The 15,765-nt window shown below is 52.7% G+C and overlaps 2 protein-coding genes and 1 non-coding gene across 3 annotated transcripts; all 3 read right to left on the bottom strand.

The window, feature by feature from the left end:
- Positions 1-2,132: 2,132 nt before the first annotated feature.
- Positions 2,133-2,217, bottom strand: QC764_0074750. The gene has a single exon. It is a non-coding gene; the product is annotated as a tRNA-Arg (tRNA).
- Positions 2,218-2,576: 359 nt separating this feature from the next.
- On the bottom strand, positions 2,577-4,147 carry QC764_501060 (uncharacterized protein; the record flags this gene model as incomplete). Its single annotated transcript, XM_062947371.1, has 5 exons — positions 2,577-2,907; positions 2,968-3,052; positions 3,108-3,540; positions 3,591-3,877; positions 3,956-4,147. The coding sequence occupies 5 exons, from the start codon at positions 4,145-4,147 to the stop codon at positions 2,747-2,749; spliced, it is 1,158 nt and encodes a 385-aa protein (XP_062798597.1). The 3' UTR covers positions 2,577-2,746.
- Positions 4,148-5,759: 1,612 nt separating this feature from the next.
- QC764_501070 (NRPS protein) lies at positions 5,760-15,657 on the bottom strand (the record flags this gene model as incomplete). The annotated part of the gene is made up of 3 exons (XM_062947372.1): positions 11,381-15,657; positions 10,175-11,322; positions 5,760-10,122 (listed from the first exon to the last, which is right to left on the bottom strand). Exons 1-3 carry the CDS (start codon positions 14,333-14,335, stop codon positions 5,760-5,762), a joined length of 8,466 nt encoding a protein of 2,821 aa, XP_062798596.1. The 5' UTR covers positions 14,336-15,657.
- Between the last annotated feature and the right edge of the window lie 108 nt (positions 15,658-15,765).

The following is a 15,765-nucleotide window of genomic DNA, read 5'->3' as shown; positions in this document are numbered from 1 at the left end:
AACTTCTACTGCCGCTGCCCCCTTCGAGACGGAGCCATTTGCTCGCATAGCAACTACATCCGCTCTACAACCTCCCGGCCTACCCTCCCTACCTCCCCGGAGCCGACTGGCTTCTACCTCCGCCGGATCGGCGACATTCAACGCTGCAATCGGTGGGAGCCCATCAGACAATTCTGGGAGCATTGCCCCACTTTCACTGGCGATGGCAACATCACTGATCCCCGGCAATGTCCAGGGACGATCGCTGCTGGCGCTTCTTACATGAGAATATCCCAGCAGAGGGCTCTCTGCAACCAATGTGCCACCCATGGGCACCCTCGGAACTTGAGAAGAAATGCGATTATTTCACAAACTCCTCTTCTTCCAATTGCTAATACTGATGATCAGGAGAGAGAGAATCAGGTGGAGATTAGACCTTCCGAGGCTTCAGACCCCTCGGGCTTTCTTTCTGATCTTTGGGATGATTTGCTGGGCGAGGAAAACTGAGCTTGCCTGTCGCACATAGGTAAGTACAATTGTTGTAGATCGTGGGGTTGTGTTTTCACTGAAACAAGTATATAAAAATATGGATCGGTGAGTCAATCATTGTTTTTGGTCAAATTATACTAATACTACTGTTACTGACATTATATCGTTCCGTTCTTTTGATTACTTGTGACTTCTTGTATCTTGTCCCGAAAACCAGTAGATTGTCAAAGTGTAGGTAACCCTCTACACAAAACAGGATTATGGATCCCTAAATTTCTTGCGTACGCAAGTTCCATACCTACTTACAAAATCAACGAGGTCCCGTATCCTTAGACAAACTGGCCATGCCATTCATCTCAACTATTGTTCATAGAACAACCCCCCTTCAAGATGGTCCACTGATAGTGGACCTGCACCTCCTGCAGATTGAAAGTACAAGAGGATGGTCCAGCATGCTTAAAATCGAGCATAACTGACGGGGCTCTCGTGGTTTGATCTTGGCCCGGGCTGCAGATGAACATCGGCAACCTGGAATCTGTCAAAATTGGAGAGATGGCACTTAGATTGATACCGAATCTGCGAGAGAAATCCATGATGATGCGTCCAAGGACTTGCTCCATAATATGTAAACAGTGAAAAAGACACAAGATATATACCAAACTAATATCCCTTTTCTTTGGTAAAAGACAGGGCTTTGAAACGCTTAAAAATTGCCCTGCTCAAGGGAGCCAGGATATCTCTGTCTAATAATAATATCGTTAAATTAAGTATCCATCGCCGGGGTAGTAGGGATTTTATCTACATAGGAGGTCACGGTGGCAGGGACCGATATTTTCTTTCATTAGGGTTATACTAGGGATAATATCTGGCTTGTCTGTATCGTATCTAAGCCATAATCTCTCAATCATTCGTGCGGCCGACCAGAACTAAAGCGTAGCACCAATAATTGGTCCTAAATCCGGGTTAGCTGTAGGTATTGACATCGTGAATAAATCGCCTTGCGCATTGGGTCTTACCTTTGTGGCAACAAAGCAGGTATCGTCCTAACCATAATATAACTCTTCCGATATGTCACAACAGCTCTTCTTCTTTCGGCAGGATTCACAAGTACCAATCTTCCGGACCATAGTCATGCGCTTCTTGGATTGCTCGTTGTACTTTTACTTCTGGTTGCCGGAAACTCGGAATACTGTTTGACCCAGTCCGCGGCCCATCGCTCCACTTTGGAAGATGACGCCGCTGCTTGCCTGTGCTGCCGACGGCGTGCATGGACAACTTGGACTTGAAGATCGACTGGCGCATTATGTTTGCCTTTCAGTGATGTCGGGGTGGGTGACAATGTGGTGGACTGCTGAGCTTTTGGTATCTAGAGTCTTAGCTTTTGCTGTCTATTGTCCGAGCATTTCTCTAACATGGGACTGTGAGTTCTAGAAAGTTTCATCTATCAAACAAAACCTATCTTCTCCGGGCCCTATTAGGTGCAAGGCGGCTGATACGATGTGGCGGTTCTGGTGTATTTTATATGATGAGCGGTGAGCTATATTGTGATGATCTTAAGATATATCGAGGCCATGGGCCGGTGAGATCTATGGAGATGCGATTACACGACTGACTGAGCAGCAGTTTTATAGACACTCGCCCTCATTGGATTCCCACTGATAAGCGGCCAGTTGGCGCAATGGTAGCGTGTGGCTCTCCTACTAAGGGATTGCAAAGCCGAGGTTGTGGGTTCGAGTCCCATGCTGGTCGATTATTTTTTTAGCACCTTCCCCTTTGCGACAAATTTAGAATCTACAAATCTCCTTTCTACCGGAGTTTACAGAAGCCCAGAAAAAGAATCCCCCTGTCCTCCGAACACATCACATTAGGGAACTTAAAATGGTTCTTGGCTGCCATCCACCCAACCCTCAATTTCTGCAGCTACCACTGTCATACCCCTCACGCTTATCATCGTCATATTGGAGACGTATATTGTAAGATTGGATTGCTCATTTATCAAGGCTGGGTTGGATGTTGCCAAAGTGTGGAGAAAGCAATAGCCCCTTTTGTGGATCCCACACCTGTGTTGCCATGGAGACACATTGCATTGCACGAAAGTTCCACAGCCCTTTAGGGTGACAAGATAGTTCCTGAAGTATCAAAGAGGTCTTACATGTCAGACTTATTTCCAATTTACGCTATGAACAAGAAATGAAAGTCAGATATATGTCATAGTATCCACCACCACCACCACTTCTTCTCACTTATCCATCATCCGTCGCAAACTCTTGATCTCTGCTCAGTCCTTCTTCTTCTCTGGCTTCTGGGCGTACACAATCCTGATCGGAAACAAGGGATGGCAGTTCTTGTTTCTCATCTGCTTACGGAAGTGAGCCAGGAAAGCGTGGATCTCCACCACGGACCAGCCCATGACTTCTCCAAAAATGTAGAGCACCATGCCTGTTATCTTTGTTAGTTTCTGGTCTTCGTTTCATCAGGCATGGTGGGTAGCAAACGAACCTTCCAAGTCCTGCTCAATAGCCAAATGGCTATACTGCCCAATCTCCTTCAGCTTCGGGTCCTTCGGGAATCCCGTCATCGGCACCTATTGCCATCAAGGTCAGCCTACATCCGCCCTACACCTCCTAAACAGAACTCACCTTGATATCCTTCACAGTTATGTTAACAAACCCAGCCTTCTCAATGCCTCTCCTCTGCACGTCCTCCTCAATAGGGAAGAACGTCCTCCCAAACTTCTTCTTGGCCTCCTTGAAAACTTTGGTCCACGTCCCCATCGGCGAGTCCTCCGTCACCGTCCCATCTTCCGAGTACAGATTTGCATCCGCCTCAAAACTCTCAATCCACCCCCCCGGCTTCGTCGCCGCATAAGCCTGCTCAAAAATCGCATCCCAATCCGGAATCGAGCCGAACAAATACCTCATGTGCACAAAGTCAAAGGAATTCTCCCTGAACGTCCACGGCAGCGTCGCGTCCTCAATCTCGAATCTCACATTGGGGGGCACCCACGAAGGCTGCACAGGGGAGATGTCCGTCCCCGTCACCTCCAGGTTGGGGTGCAGGTCCGCAAAGTCACTGCCATCATCAGCATCGGAGAAAGAAAAAGGGGGAAGAGAAAAACAAACATGGCCCACAAGCCCCCTCCAGTGCCCACGTCCAAAACCTTGCTAATCTTCCCCGCGTCAATCGGCGCCAGATACAACCTCCCCTCCAGCACAAGCGTCAGGCAGTGGTGAATGATATCCTGGCTCTGCAGCTGCTTGTCGTCGTTCGGGCCCCAGTACTCGGCGTTGGTCTTGTCGCTGTGGAACGTCCGGCCGTTGATGTTGCGGTATTCAAATATACTCGAGGACAGACTCGCGGTGGAACTCAGAATGCTGTCAAGGACCGAGTCGCTGTCGTCTTCAACGGGCTATTCCTCCCCCCCAAAAAACCTCATTAGTCGCGCGCGCTTTGAAACAAGTAGGGTGTTTATAAGGGGGAGAGATACGTGCTGAGTCCAGTGCTCCCCATTCAGCGGATCAAGCGCATCATCCAAATTCCTCGGCGAACCCGCCCCAGATTTGGGTGAGCTCTTCCCCGACAATTTCCCCTCCGGCGCCGGGGATGGGGAAGCAGCTGGTAGTGATGGCGCCGATGTTGCGGTGGTGGTGACAGGTGGAGCGTCGTCGGTGGAGGCCATCGTGGAAAAACGGTCGCGGGAGCCAAAACGGTTCCTGTCGATCAATCAATCCCCCACTTTCACTCAGCTCAAAAGCAAAAAGTCCGTGACAAGTGAAGCCGTTTGTCTTGGCCCTGTGGTCTAGACGTTGAGAAACAAAGAACACGCGGGCGCGCAATGTGGAGCACCCAACAAATGTGCTGTTCGTGGGAAAAGTTGGGGCGAAAAGGAATTGGGACAAAAGTCAAGAACGCGGGGGGGACGGGGAACAAGAAGTACCACAGCTGGGGAAAATTGGCCCGGGAGGGTTCCGTCCGTCGGGGTTTTCTTGGACGGTTGAACCAACAGCACCACACCACCCACCCGGTGTCCAGGGTTTGACAGCAAACTATTTCATTGCTGTCCTGCAGAGAGAGAGAGGAAAAAGACGCATGGGCGAGGGCAGGTTCTGGAAGGGGGTTAGCGCGGCCCAAGCTGCTGGGAATGGAAAGGGTGTTGTGTCGTGCCGTGTTACCCCATGATCTTCTTTGTTCGTTCCCGGCTGACGATCCATTCAATTGGGAATGCTTATGAATCGGGAATCTTCAATGATGAAAAAACGAGAGAGGAAAACATCAATGGCTTGACAATCGCTACTCGTCTTCTATCTACGCAGCTCAGTTAGCCCAGTTCCCGCCAAACCCCGAAATCCTTTACACCCGGCGAGCTGCGGATTTCTTTCTCTGGTGGTGCACTGACAAACCGCTGAAGAAGTCACAGTCGCATCCCTCTGCAGCATCCCCCAGGGCTCCGAACCCGATTGGTGGCCCCCGGAGAACTATCTGCAGTAGGAATGGCGCCACTATGCAGCGACAGCAAGGTAAGGTAAACCACCACGTCGCGTTCATCCACCGATTTCCACTTCGAAACGAAATTCTTCATGTAAAAGAGAAAAGTTTTACCCACACATTCTCCCGAACCCGAACTCGGGTTCCTCTTCCAGGAAAACCTGTCTTTCATCATTGAAGTGCATATCCGATACCAATTACCTGACTCCGACCAGCCCCCAAAGCAGAAAACGCCACCCCCTCTTCTCTTCTAAAATAACACCCCAACACCAAGGAGAGAGCAAGAATCCGGACAGTTGGCTGCATCACCCCCACACCGACAGACCGCACCGAATCGCTCCGTCCATCCCCCCCGTCTGCCTTCCTCTTTGAACCCTATTGCGGAAGGTCATGCAGTGCTACATAAGACCTTGCTAAAGCCCCCTAGAAAACACCAACAGCAACAAATATCACATCACCAGCCTGGAAAACATTGCCATGATGTGTCCCTCGGTCGTAACTGGGGTTCCATACACGGCGGCTTTGTCCAAATGCCCGAAATATCAAAACATTGTCCAGTTCGCTGAGGATTGGGACTATGAGAATAAAAATATTACATAAAACAGACAAATCGGTGTAAGATATGCAATGTATAAACCAACACAAACATTGACAATAGAGGCAGTGACTCAAACAACAACAACAACAACACATAGAAGAACAGTCCATGATCAAGTCACCCAGGGTATCCCAATTCCATCCAATGCACCGGCCATCCCAAATCCCTTTCACCCGCACCAACAAAAGAAACACAGCATGACTTTTCTCTACCCAACAACAGGTGACATCCCCGTCTTCCCCCACAATTTACTCCTTTCTTTTGCTTCCCTCACGCCCGCTGTTGATTCAGCCTGCCCGCTTGATGTCGTAGAGAAATACCTGGTGCTCCCCGTCTTGGGCGTCGTAGTAGGCGGCGCTGCAAGCGGGCTGGCCACATCCTCGGCTTCACCAGCAATAATCTCCTCTGTGATCATAGGTGTATTGGCTCCAGTGCGGATTTGGTTATTTGTGGCAACAATGGTGTCCTCCTCCGTGTCGTGCTCGTCAATCCTAGCCATCAGCCCCAGCCCTTCACCGCTGTGGTGGCTGCTGGCTGAACTTCCCGTCGTCATGCTGTCGGCTGAACTGCCTGGGAGCAGTGGACTTGCTTTCCTCCATGCGGCTGGCTTGAGCGTGTTGTCGCTGGCAGCTTCTGATTCTTCGGCGATGGACTCAAATAGCGGCAGGCTTGGCAGCTGGGGCGCAGAATTTGGTACACCAGCCGCGCTGCTGGCGCCATTGCGCATGGTAGGTGTGCTTGCCATGCTTGGAGACAGACTCCCGACGAGCTTGGGCGCAAGCGGTGACATGTCCGCCACCATGGCAGATGCCAATCCGATGGCAACTGGGGTTGTTGGCGTAGCCGGTGGGGGAGAGGTTGCCGTCTGTGGTCTGGCAATGGGCGGCGAGTTAGTACGGCCCACGGTGCTCGCCAGACGGCGGATGCGTGATCCAAGGGAGCTCGAGCTCGCTGGGGCGGCCAAGTTGTTCATGCTTGGCTTTCGCTTCTGTTGCAAACCCGAGAGTTTGGGGCTATCGGTGCCCACCCGGGTGGTCTCCCTTGACTTCTCCTTCCTTGCTGCATCTTTATTTCCTAGCGGCTTCACCTTGGACGCGATGACTTCAAACTGCTTGAGCATGGTGGCGTTCTCAATAATCTCTTCCATCGTGACCTTGAGATTGGCATCGGCGCCTGGGATGTTGGCTTTGGGAAGCTCCCGGTTCAACTGCTGCATCATTTGCGACGCCGGGATCAGACTGCCCCAGAGATCGTAAAATGAGGCATTGTGCACCTGATCCTCCGGCACTCCGAGCGCAAGAGGATTCAAAATCGTCGACCATGTATTGGAAACCGCCGTCCTAATGAGCGTGATCTGTTCTTGGCTGAGGGAGTTGATCAGATTCAAGCTGTCGGCTTCCGAGCTCTGGCTAGAAGCTGACTCGCTCGGTGTCAGGGGAATTCGCCTCATCATATTGCGGTACTGATACCCCTGTGGGATCAGCTCTTGCGTGAGGTTGGCATTGGTGAGCATGGTGATGTTGGTTGCCAGCATGCGGAGAGCGTGGTCGGCAAACGCTTCCGGGATCCGCTCAGAGCAGTACGAAATGGATATTTCAACTCGGCCAGGGGGTCGAACCACGGATCTCACAAAGAGATCTGGAATGTCCTGGGCTCTGGACTCGTTGATGGTGAATTTGCATGACGCTGCACCAAGATGAAATGATTTGGGCTCATTGGGCAGGATGGCGGTATCCTCATACTGATGTCGAACAACCGTACTGAAACGTGTCCAGTATGGCCATGGTGTGCACTTTTCGATCAGAAAAAGAGTCCCGAGGTTTTCAAATGGTACGCCGGCACCATGCTGGGCTTGGACGTATTGAAGCAAACTCATGGGCGTCAATGAGGCATCGGGAAACTGAATACGGATGGGGATCGTATTGACGGTGGGGCCCATCACACCAGCAACAGATACATTCCCAGGTAGCCGCACATGTCGCCCATCGATCAGTTCGCCAAAAACGACATCGGACGTTGCCGAGAGCTTGGCAAGCGTCATACCCCAAGCTGCCTTGAGGACTGTCTCGAATGAGATACCGAGACTTGAAAGGGGTCCCAGAGACAGCATGGGGTTTCGAATTGTCTTGACGTGGGTAGACATCTGGTAGGGCTGAGAATGGGCAACAACCTGTGTCATCACAGCACCCTCTAGTAACGCTCGCCAGTACTCCTCCGCACCCGGGCCTTGGGCCATGGAGAGCTGGGCAGTCCGCAGGAAATCGCAATAACTTGGCCTTTTGGGTGCCGGTTGAGATCCATCGTAAAGTCGCTTGAGGTCCTTGACCAACAAGGCCACCGACAAGTCATCATATTGAGCCTTGGTGAGCCTCAGAACTAGAACCGACTGTTTGCTCCCGTCCAAAAACATGAATTTTGTCATTGGTGTTTCAAACTTGGTGCCAGAGGACTGGTCCTTTTTGACAACCTTCTCCAACATGGTGGCAAGCCTCCAGGTCGGGCAGTAATGACGACGGAACTCGATGTCGGGATTCTTGAGAACAGCCTGGTACACTCGACGATTATATGGGACAAATACAGTGCGTAGAATTGGATGAATGCTGATCAATGTTTTGCATGCTGTTTCCAACTTCTTGGAGTCCACCGCGCCGATGAAGTTGAACGTCAAGTAATTGATGTTGGATCGTCCACGCAGCATACCCGTCTCAATGTACCTGATCTGAACAGACGAGGCTTCGGCTGCATCGGCAATCGAGCTTGGGTCCACTCCAATCTTGGGCGCAATAACCTTCTCAATGAAGACTTCCTTGATAGCGTTCGATGATTGGGCAGTTGGTGAAGGGTTGGGAACAGGGGTTTGGCTGGGGGTTGGTGGTGGCGCAGGCGAATTTGATGCTGTGGGAACCGGTGGTGGCGGAGAGGTGGGTGCTTGCGGAACGGGTAGGCTCTGAGGACTTGCAGTCTCCGCAACAGTCCTGCTGAGTTCAGCCAAGGTGGCATTTTGAAGTACTTTGGCGATCGGAAGTGAAATGCCCTCGCGGCGGCAAGCGGCTACTAGTTGCCCAGCCATGATCACATCGCCTCCAAGTCCAAAGAAGGTATCCAAAGCCGTGATCTTGGAATCTTCCATACCCAAAACCCTTGCCCACAACAATCTCATTTTCTCCTCACTTTCTGTCGGTGGCAGTGGCTTCAGCATGGCCAGTCTCGCTTCGGTAGAGAAGGCGCAAATGCTGAACAGTTCCTCTTTTGTCATCCCAGTGATCATCTTCTGTAGACGTCGTCGGTTGACCTTGAGAGACGGCGTGACCGGGAGATGCTTGACGGGTATGAAGACCGAGGGCAGCATGCATGGGGGCGGCCGGTTCTCCAGTCCAGCCTGAACCAGCTGCTTCACCGTAGCCAACTGCTCCTGGGTGGCAAGGCTCAGCGAGCTAAGGCTTTCATCCACCTCAATGCGATCACCAAACTCCACAAATGCAGCTAAAATGGTGTCGGATTTCGGTCCTCGGAATGCCACAATATCCACGATAACGTCCATGCCGCGACCCAGGCAACGTCGAAGATACTGCTCGATCTCCGTAACGTTGATCGTTTTGCCATCAAGGTCAATATCCTCCCTCTGACTAGAGATAAACTCCATAAGACCACCCTCGGTGTATCTGGCGCGGTGACCAGTCTTGAAGTAGCGGGCCTTGCCTCCGGTAGTTCCGAGGGGCGACATCGGGCTCACAGTGGATTCCCTGTTTGGGTAGGAGAAGCCCAGTGTTGGTCCCTCCACAACAAGCTCTCCAACGGCGCCAACTGGAACACGCTTCTTGTGGTCTTCTGGGTTAACAATGAGGAGGTTTCCGCTGAAAGGTCGCCCGATGCTGCGTAGATGATGTGTTCCCATGGCTTCGAGGAAGGCAATCCCGAGAGGACAACAGTCCTGTGGCCCATAGGCCAGCACGACGTTGACCTTCCCATGCCAAATGTTGTACGTGTCATCGTCGAGGCTTCGTGTCCGGAAACAAACAACTTTGAGAGAAGGTAGAAGGGTCGGATCCAGTTTCCTCGACAGCAGAGGCGTCATGTAACTCCAGTTGACCTGCATGCGGTTGACGGCCGCACCAAAATCCTGTAGCTTCTCAGCAGCCGATGGTATGCAAACACAAGCGCCATAGACCAGCGTTGTGAAAATCTCGGTAATACAAATGTCGACATTGAAGGACGATAGCTGCATGACGCGACTGAGTGGTGTGATTCGAGCAGCAGGGCCTTGGCCAACCAAAGCGGTAGCCAGGGCAGAGTGGCTGAACGTGACCCCCCGGGCCTCGCTGGTTGATGTAGGAACGAAAAGGACACAGGCAGCGTCTGTCGGGGCGGCCATCGAGGTCAGCGATCCTAAGTTATCTGGAATTGCCCCCATGAGCTCAGAGGTAACGACAACTACTTGATCAAAAAGGTTGCTGAGAACAGGGGCCGCAAGTTCAGACGAAACAGCAACCCTCGAGTTGGTGAGCCGTTCAAAAATCGGCTGGATGATACCAAGCTCGAGCGAATCCACGGGAACGAATGCAGCACCGGCCCTAAGAGCGTTAGCAAGATGAAAGTCAGTGGATCAGGATGCAAGAAACTCACTTGAGGACGGCCAGCATAGCGACAGGAGCAAGCTTGCATTTGTCCATCACCACAGGAACCACGGAATGAGGCCCAACCCCTGCATCCACCAAGTGATGAGCGAGCTTGGTCGCTTCTTCCTCCAGTTGCAGATATGTGTATGAGCCATCCCAGGAACATATGGCCTGCGATGAGGGCTGCATCTCCGCCTGCCTCGAGATCAACTCATGCACAACCGTGTCAGTGAGTGTCTCGGTTAACTGGGGAGATTCGGCATCCCAAGCCAGGATTTGGGCGAGGTCTCTGTCGGTGAAGAGGTCAACGAGGCCGATCGAGCTGTTGGGTGTTGCCAAAATAGCCCGGATGGCCTTGCCAAAGGTGCTGGCAACGTTGATCGACTGCTCTGGTGACATGATTCGTTGACCAATATCGACAAACAGCTTTCCGCCAGTGAATCGTGTATTTACGACGACATCTGTGTCGAATGTCTGCTGCAGTGTTATCGGTTTCAACTCGAAGCTCGTTCTTGTCGTAAACTTGCTGTTCAACCCAGCTGGTTCTTCTGTGAAAGTTAAACAAGAGTTATATAAACGCTCACCACCCTTGGCGCCCATGGCATGTTGCAACTCAGCCATGGTGAAATTCTGATGAGGCAGGGTCGCCTGGAGCTCCTCCTCAACCTTTTGAAGGGCGTGAATCACCGGGCCATATGTTAAAAGTTCGAAGGTGCAGGCAACTGTGTTCGCAAAGGACCCCACTGCGTGTCTCATTCCAACATTTGCCTCGTCACGCCCAGCTGTTTGGAAGCCAAAGCAAACTTGATTGGAGCCTGTAAAGCACCGTAGGAGCAGTCCCCAAGCGAGACGAAGTACTGCAGCGGCAGAAATCTTGTGAGTCCGAGTGAAGTTGGCCAACTCGTACGAAGTGATGTCAAGCTCCAGACCAGCGTTAACAAACTTCTGCTCTTCAGGAAGAACAGTGAGCCGCGGAAACATGCAGGGGGTGACCCCAGTCAGTTTCTCACGCCAGTATTTGAGACTGCTTTCTTGCCGGACATTTTTGAGGAAAAAAAGGTAATCGGGATATTGAAACTGCTCTGGTTCCATGATGGCCCTCTCGGTGGCGTACACTCGTCGCAAGTCATGAAGGAGAAGGTGAATGCTGATGGACTGTTGACCGGGTCAGTATCAGGCCATGACCGGCATTTGAATGGGTGCCCAAACTCACATCACAAAGAGCAGTGCTGATATCCAGCTTCACCAAAGTCCTTGTGGGCGCCTTGCAGACTGTCAGCCTGTGGAGAGGCTTGCTATCTGAAGGTCGGAGGTTAGGGAGGTTGCTGAGCTCGTACACTGGATCTTCAGCGGGTGCTGTGTCGATGAACAACATTTCAGGAGACGCTCGGCGCAGTATCACCTTGTCCCACAGGCCTGTTTCGCTGACGCTCTCGGTAAACACGGTCCTCAGTGCCGCATGTCTCATGGTGACTTGTTGCCAGGCTGTGCATATCCTCGAAATATCGATGGGGTCACCATTAGGGGACGCAAACTCGTAAATTGCATGAACATAGCACGTATCGGGTCTCAAGGCCTGGCTGATCAGGATGCTCTGCTGGACAGCGGTGACTGGGTAAATGGTCTCGACATCGCGGACGCTGGGAAGGTTAAGTGTCAAGAGCCGTTCCTTGTTAAAGGTTTGCAAGCCCTCATATGTAACATCTAGATGTGGCACGTCGGTCAAGGTCAGTTCCTGCGGGTGGTACCTGAGTCGTCCAATAGCCTCCAGCAACAGATGCTCGTAGTTGTGTATCCACTGTGATATCCGAGTCTGGTCTGTGGAATGTTTGCTGTAGAGAAATTTCACCCTCGCCATCCCTTGATCGACCACAGCGTCAACCTCAAACATTGCAATGCGGCCCACGTCGGCTCCAATATCGGAGGTGCTTGAGCCCAGTGACCGGCCGGGAATCGGAAGTTGTTCTAGGACGCCATCATCCCTTTCCAGATGCTGCATAGAACCGGCGTAACGAAATATGATCTCAAATGGCCAGTCGTTAGCGACGATATCGGCCTTGTTGTAGTGGTAGAAGCGCGACCCAAAGTACTGTATCCCTCGTCCTGGAATATTTCTTCTTGTATCTTTCAGGTGGCGAAGAACCGTAATGAAGTCGTCCCCGCTCTCGACCTTTTGGCCAATGGGGCAAAGGGAACTGACCCACCCCACTGTCTCGGAGATATCGACATCAGGGTTTAGGGGGTCTCTCCCGTGCTCTTGGTTCCAAATGGCTGGCACAGATCGGTCGTGGAAGGTCTGGGCGAAAGACAGCATGAGGGCGGCAAGGTAAATGTCAACGGAATCTGTCTGGAATACTTGGTTGCATGACGTTTGGAGTATCGAGGTAAGTTCGTGGCTAAGCGAGAAGCCGACCTCGACAGCATCGCCATATGTGTTGGCGGCATCTTGGAGGCCCCAATAGGCATAATCGCCGGGTTGGACTGGGAAGGGGAGCAGCTCCCTTGGGTCCGGGCCACTGGCGTCAGCTTTCTGCATGTCAACCCACTTGTGGAATGGCATTGACCTTTGTGACAGCAGACTACCGTTCACGAGGAGCTCGTCCAAATCATGGATAATGGTGCGCCAGGATGGAACATCGACCGCAAGGTGGTGGGCGGCCAAGTAAATCCACTGCTGCTCATCCTGGAATGTGAAGCAGTCAACTGCAAACACCGGTCCTGTCTCGACGTTGATGGATATTTGCGTCTTGGCGATAATTTCCTCGGCTTCCTTCTCGGATCGGATGGTGTTTTGAGATATCGTGTATGAGCCCGGCACCTCGGGCAGCGCCCTTTGCACCCACCCATGCAATCCCCGGCCGAAGCGCGCGCGGAGCATGGGATGGTGCCCAACGATTGCCTCGACGGCGGCGGAGATATCCACAAAGCTGAAGTGTTTCTTGAACCGCAAGAGAAAGCTCTGGTTGTAGCGGTAGCTCCCTTCAATGCCAACCCTCCGCTTGAGATCACCGCCCATCGAGGTCTGGAAGTACAAGTGCTGCATTGGTGATAGATCAAAGACGTCCGATGTCTCCTCGTCCCATTTGTGAGCCAGCCCGCCCCGGGTTGCTGCAATGGCTGCCAACTCGGACAGTGTTGTTGATCCGAGGGCTTCGGAAGCGTGGATATATATGGACTCATGTTTGCATCGAGCAGCGAGTTCCATAGCTGTCATCTCATCCCCGCCCAATTGCGAGAAGGAGAAATTGACGCCAATCTGACTCTGTGGGACATCCAGTATTTTGCTGACCAGCCTCTGCAGTGTCTTTTCCATGCCCGATTCTGGGGCTTGCAATGTTTCTTGAAGCTCCAAGCTGAGAGCCTGGTGGTGGACATCCTCATTGATGTTCTGGGCCCATGTTCGCAACCGTCTCTCGTCCACGTCGCCAGAGTCTGTCATGGGCATTCCGTCCAACACAATCCACAAGTCTGGCACGGCGTCGGGCTCCAGAGTCGACTCGGCTGCTTGCCGTAAGTTGGCAACCTGGGTACCGGCAAAGAGGGCGTGTGACTGTGGAATGAGGTCGATCGGCGAGGAATCTGTCTTCTCTTTCTGCATGGAAGCGAGGGTGAGAAGAGCCACCAGCTTGCCCTCCAACAACCCAGCTTTTGGCCTTACCGTGGCCATCCTCCCAATCTCTGGTTGTATCCCAAGCGCTTGTTCGAGTTCCGTTCTCTGCTTCCCTACTGTCACCGAACTGGCCTGGCTCGCCTGGCTTGGCTTGCGCGAATGAGCCCCGCCATCATCTTTCGCCATAATATTGTTGTGGCTGTCAACGTCAGGAAGGGCAAAAAATGGGGCATCGTCGAGTTCATTGTCGATGTTTCGCGCTGGCGTGGTGCATGGCGTTATGCATGTCTGTAACTCGGCGAGGGTCGAACATCGAAGAATGTCATCCACAGCAATATCCATCCCAGCATCCAGGCAAGCCTGTCTTAGCGCAGAGGCGCTCTGTTCGTCACCTCCTAACTCTCTGAAGGAGGCCTGTATCCGCAGTGTTGCCGCGCCGATTCCCAAGACCTGAGCAACCACGCTGAGCAAACGCGCTTCGAGGGGTTCGTCTTCGAGCATTAACCAGGAAGTCGAGGCATCGATGCGCGGAGGGGCAAACCTCTGGGGGGAGGCCATGCTGACAAGCAGCGCCTGGGACGGTATAAACACGGACAGAGAAAGCGGCAAATGGGTATCTCAAACAAAGGAGAAGAGTTGGAGGGTCGTCAGGCGCTGGGCCGCATGGGGCACAGCAGGAGGTTGGCTTGACGCTCTCGAAGCGGTTTGGTTGCACATCAGCAACACCTCTTTCGGGTATCGGGATGGCAGCCTGGGGTCGGAGAGAGCTGCGGGAAGGCGGGGGAGGAGCGAAAAGACCGGCAAGCAACAAGCAAGCAAGCAGGCAGGCAGGCAAGCACAAGGCGAGAGAGGGAGACGTGAGTGTGGTCGAGATGTATCGGCGACGTTGGCCGCAGAGTCGCATGTGTGAAATGATTTTTGCTGCTGAAAGCTTGCGTACGTGTGGGCTGTGGTCTGGAGAGCACCACACAACCGCGCCGCTTGTTGCAACCTTCGCACAGCGACGATGGATGCCGCAGGGGACGAAACTGAGCACCACGGTGGGCGTGCCAGGGAGCCTTGCGACCTTCCCCGTCATCAGGACAAGTAGCCCAATCACGACGGGGGCATGCTGAGCTCAGCCTCTGGGCTGCATGACCCCCTTTGGGCGATCGCCAGATCCGGGCTGGAAGCCGGCACACCAAGAGAGTGCATGCACGGAGCTAGATGGGTACATTGCCATTGAGATAACGGGGGTGGTGATGTTGAAGGTGTCTGAAGAGAATCATAGGACCACTGTCTCGCGGCCGGGTCCGGAGAGGACCGACACACAAGAGATAGGTATCACGACGGCCTTGGTGCTCAATTTTGCTGAGCCGCCCCCGGAGCGCCCCCAAACAGCAACATCCTGCGGCGGACCTTCGGAAGCTGGTTCGAATAAAACACCGGAATCGCCTGCTGAGAGTGCTGAAGGGGTGCATTCTGTGTAAGCCGATCTGACTTGTGTAGGACCTCAGCGATTTTGGCAATCAGTTGCATCGCGGGGAAGATTGACGTATCTCAATCATGGTGGTCTTCATGTCTCGAGTGTTGGCGCAACGGCAAAATCCAACGCCCTAGAGAGGTTGGTCAATTAGCGCACGCTGACCTGCCAAGAAGGGGTGCATTTAGCGCCCGCGGCTGGCGGCAGTTCGGAGCCTCGAGATGGTGTTTCCATGGTGGTGGTGCCATCCCAACACCCATTGCCATCAAAATCTTGGTTTTATGTATGCGGTAAACTTCCCGTGCCAGTGTACGAGCCCAGCCAGAACCAGCTCTTTATCGGATGGCATCTGGCTACCCAGAGCATCGTTTAGGGCTGAAGCATCGGGACGCGGACCGACTCGTGATGCAGGCTGACGGTGGTACAAATAGCATTTCTCGTTGATGTTTCTCTGTCGTTCGTATCTTTGTGGGCAAAAGATCGGCACCAGGTTGAAAGAGGAAGCTGGCAATGGATTTCTTGTGAC

The sequence above is a fragment of the Podospora pseudoanserina genome, chromosome 5, assembly GCF_035222485.1.
Source record: "Podospora pseudoanserina strain CBS 124.78 chromosome 5, whole genome shotgun sequence".
Taxonomy (NCBI): Eukaryota; Fungi; Ascomycota; class Sordariomycetes; order Sordariales; family Podosporaceae; genus Podospora; species Podospora pseudoanserina.
This window is presented reverse-complemented; position numbering and strand designations above follow the sequence as displayed.